The 4077-nt window shown below is 39.2% G+C and overlaps 2 protein-coding genes across 3 annotated transcripts in view; both read left to right on the forward strand.

Moving 5' to 3' along the window:
- Positions 1–4077, forward strand: part of LOC126403898 (phosphatidylinositol 4,5-bisphosphate 3-kinase catalytic subunit alpha isoform-like) — a 102493-nt gene that overhangs the window by 46389 nt on the left and 52027 nt on the right. The gene's annotated exons all lie outside the window — the stretch shown is intronic.
- LOC126403970 (retinal guanylyl cyclase 2-like) overlaps positions 1520–4077 on the forward strand; it is a 39446-nt gene continuing 36888 nt past the window's right edge. The window contains exon 1 of one of the 2 annotated variants that reach the window (XM_050066877.1): positions 1520–1884. In XM_050066877.1, coding sequence (XP_049922834.1) covers positions 1795–1884 — 90 coding nt within the window. In that variant the 5' untranslated portion in view covers positions 1520–1794. Of the gene's footprint in view, positions 1885–2342; positions 2480–4077 lie in introns of those variants that run through there. The other variant, XM_050066878.1, reaches the window with a different exon arrangement.

The following is a 4077-nucleotide window of genomic DNA, read 5'->3' on the forward strand; positions in this document are numbered from 1 at the left end:
ACCACGGCAGCAGCACAACCACACACGTCACGCTGTCCAGGCACCGCTGTGATATGAGTTAATCTGAGAGACAGTGGAGCACAAAGGCTCTGGAGAAGAAGCCGAGTTAGTGACATGCAGAATGGCCAGATTAAAAATCTCTTTTACGAGAGTGTCCTGGCCAAGACAGGCAGCAGCATAATCACAAATACACAAAAACACAAGGTGGACACAAACATTAAAAACACTTACCATCCAAAACAGCAACAATTCAAGGTCAGCTACAATAATAAAAGCCTCAGGCAAAACATCTACAACCAGATATTTCTGCCTCCAGGTCATCCAATTTCACTCCAAAACACTGAAAGATTGAAACACTGAAGGGTTTTTTCAACATTGGCAGTATAAAAACAAAATCGGGGAGTGCAGCAAAATGCCGCCTACCTATTTTTGTTTACACAGAATGTGCCTTTTTCGGGGCAATGGGGGGCGTGAGCAAGTAACAAAATGTGTAGCTCAGCGTGTGACGTAAACAGTGACGTGGGAGGGAAGCCGCGGCTGGTCTGTGGGGCTGTAGTCACACTATCAATGAACACTTGTTTCAAATTTGAAGAAGACTGCTCAAAGTATGACCATTCTACAGTGTTTTTACCATGAAAAGATCCAGACGGAGCTCCAAATGACAAGTCGGTCACTCTGCTTCAAAACAGTACGATCAGTGATCAAACAACACTCAGCCAGCTTCAAACATTGTACCTTATTGAAATCAGGTGTGATTATGATAGCTGATGTTGTTTATGACACAGAAACACCATAAAATATCACCAAATAAAGCCATATGAAACGTGAAAGTTATGATCCCACTTTCTAGACGGTGTATCTCAGCCAAAAATAGTGGTAGGAGTAAGACTCTTACCTTTTATAAAACAGCTAAGTCCCCGCTAACAGCTCCACATAAGATCGCGAGTAACTTTTCCTGTTGAAAAACGGCATGACATGACTTGTCATCACTAATCATGATTTTGGACTTTGTGTGTTTAGGCTGCTCTGGTGCGAAATCCATAGTAAAGAAAGGAAAAACGATGTTATTTTTGAAAAGTCGAGAGCTTCCTGAATCCGGCAATACCAAACATCACATGGTTTGATGACGTAGTGCGTCTGGGAGATACCATTTAACAGAGGAGGAAGGGAGCGAGGACGTGAAACACATGAAAAATAAAAACTGAAAGTTTTCAGTTGAAAATTTTAAGATTTAAATGTTTAGTTTTTAAAAGGAAGTTTTGTCTGAAGGTTCAGATGAGTTTCACTGTTAAACTGAAATAAATAAATGAATAAATATGTCAACGTGATGAAAAAAGATTCATCCTATAATTATATGAAATGATATAGTTTAATAATTTATCTGCTATAGAGCGTTGTCTAATTTATTGTGTCTTAAATATTATGGTCTGTTAAACTTGTTGTGACATATTGTAGTTATAGTTTATTGTGTGATACTTTATGTTAAATGTTATGTTATACATAAAGGTGTTTGTTAAGGTGTATAGTATAGTTTATTTTTTAGAACTTTACAGTCTTTGAGTCATGTTCCTGTTTATAAACACGTGTGTCCTCAGTATCTGGACATGAGCAGTAATGTGAGGTTTCATTATCTGTCAGTCAACAACAACAACAACAACAACAACAACAACAACCATATTAAATGTGTAACTGTGATGTTTGTTCTTAGATCTGATGTGAAGTCTCTCTGAGCAGGTGCATCTGACACACCTGTTTCAGGTAAGCGGATCGACACCAGACCTGATCTGACAGGAAATGAATGTCTCTCTGACTTCTTGTTGGGAACTGTCCATCTCACTGCAGCTCTGTGTCACTACCTGTCATGTGACCTCAAACACTCTTCAGGTGAGTCTCTTTAAAAACAGACGATGGTGCAAGTACAGTTTATAAAAGTGTGTGTTTGTGTGTGTTTGTGTCCGGGTCACTAGTTTGAATCTGGTGAAGAATTAATTTGTTTTATTATTTTATTTTATTTAACTCATCAACAGATGATGGTCACCTGTCCTCAGGTAGACTCTCTTCAACTGTGACATCAGAGGGAGGTTGATGATGTCATCAGTCAGGAAACAACATTTAGTCAGAGGAAGTGACCTCAGAGAAATTCAACAGGAAACGAGGTCGGACCATCACACACACACACACACACACACACACACACACACACACAGAGTAAGTCATCCTCTCATTACAGAGTCTAAACTGAATCCAAACGTCTTCCTGAACGCTAAACAAGATTAACGTAAAGCCTCTGAGTTGCGTGTGTGTGTGTGTTTGTGTGTGTGTGTGTGTGTGTGTGTGTGTGTGAGAATGTGTGTGTGTGTCTCTGGAGTTCAACCTGACATCAGCACTTTATGCAGCGCTGCAGCAGTTTCAACATTTTTATCTTTTATTGAATCAAAGTTACTGATCGAGTTTGTACAGATGAATCTGTGACACACAGGTAAACAATATGTGTGTTAATGTGTGTTTATGTGTGCTAATGTGTGTTTGTGTGTGTTAATGTGTGTGTGGTTTGATGCATCAGCTGTCTCAGTTTGTTTCAGTCATTTTCTTCATCTGCTAATGTGTTTCAGTGTTGAACTGTAGTTTAAATGTCACAGTTGGTTATTACGGATAGAATGTAGAATATAAAACTGAACCATACACCGAACTGTGGTTTAAATGTTAAACTGTTGGACAGTAGTTTAAATGTTAAACTGTTTGATAGTGGTTTAAATGTTGACATGTTGAATATTTAAACTGTTGGACAGTAGTTTATATGGTAACCTGTTTGATAGTGGTTTAAATGTTAACATGTTGAACAGTGGTTTAAATGTTCAGCTGTTGGACAGTGGTTTTAATGTTAAACTATTGGATAGTGGTTTTAATAAACTTTTGGGCAGTAGTTTAAATGTTAAACTGCTGGACAGTTGTTTAAATGTTAAACTGTTGGACAGTGGTGTAAATGTTTAACTGTTGGACAGTGGTTTAAATGTTAACATGTTGAACAGTGGTTTAATTGTTAAACTGTTGGACAGTGGTTTAAATGTGAAAGTGCTGGACAGTTGTTTAAAATGTTAAACTGTTGGACAGTGGTTTAAATGTTAACATGTTGAACAGTGGTTTAAATGTTCAACTGTTGGGCAGTGGTTTTAATGTTAAACTACTGGATAGTGGTTTTAATCTTAAACTGTTGGGCAGTGGTTTAAATGTTAAACTGCTGGATAGTGGTTTAATTGTTAACATTGAAGATGACATCCACTGAGGTGAGATGATGAAACTCAAAGTGACAGAATGAGGAAGAGATTTTTGACCTGGTTTCTAACCAGCCAATCAGAGCGCTGCAGGTCTGCTCTGACAAATCGAATTTAAAGCTTTCAGTGGTGTGTGTGTGTGTGTGTGTGTGTGTGTGGGGGGGGTTAATGTGATTGGATTACAGGTGTCAGGTGAGCCTCCTCATCTCTGATTTCACCTTCAAACAGTTTAATGATGAAATCTAATTAATGCCTTTTTATCTGACGACAAAAACACAACAAAACAACAAAATCACGTCATTGTTACAGGTGATGCAGGTGATGTTACAGGTGATGCAGATGATGTTACAGTTAAAGGGAAATTTCGGTTTATTTCAACCCGTCTCCTATCGTCCTAAATTTGTTTCAAGTGACTAGTGACATAAAAATAATAGTTAGCATGTTAGCCGTTAGCCTAGATACAGCCGTAGCGTCAGACCTGTTAAAACGTAAGTAAACGGGCATCCCTTCAAGTGCAAAGTTAGTCCACTAAACAAGCTTTTTTTCCACAAAGACACCTTACCGGTGTGCTGCCATGTTTGTTTATCCCTCTAGCTCTGCCTTCCAAATACCGGTGTGCTGCCATGTTTGTTTATCCCTCTAGCTCTGCCTTCCAAAGCGCAGCCGAAATATCGCGAGAACAAGCAGCGATCTCATAGCGTGCCTGAACAAGCAGCAACAGCTGGAAGGCAGAACCGGACGGTCGCCTGAACGGAGGAGGAGGAGGAGAGAAAGAGGCGCAACAGGTAACGTTAGAGGACGAGAG

This window comes from Epinephelus moara, chromosome 17 (genome assembly GCF_006386435.1).
Source record: "Epinephelus moara isolate mb chromosome 17, YSFRI_EMoa_1.0, whole genome shotgun sequence".
Lineage (NCBI taxonomy): Eukaryota > Metazoa > Chordata > Actinopteri > Perciformes > Serranidae > Epinephelus > Epinephelus moara.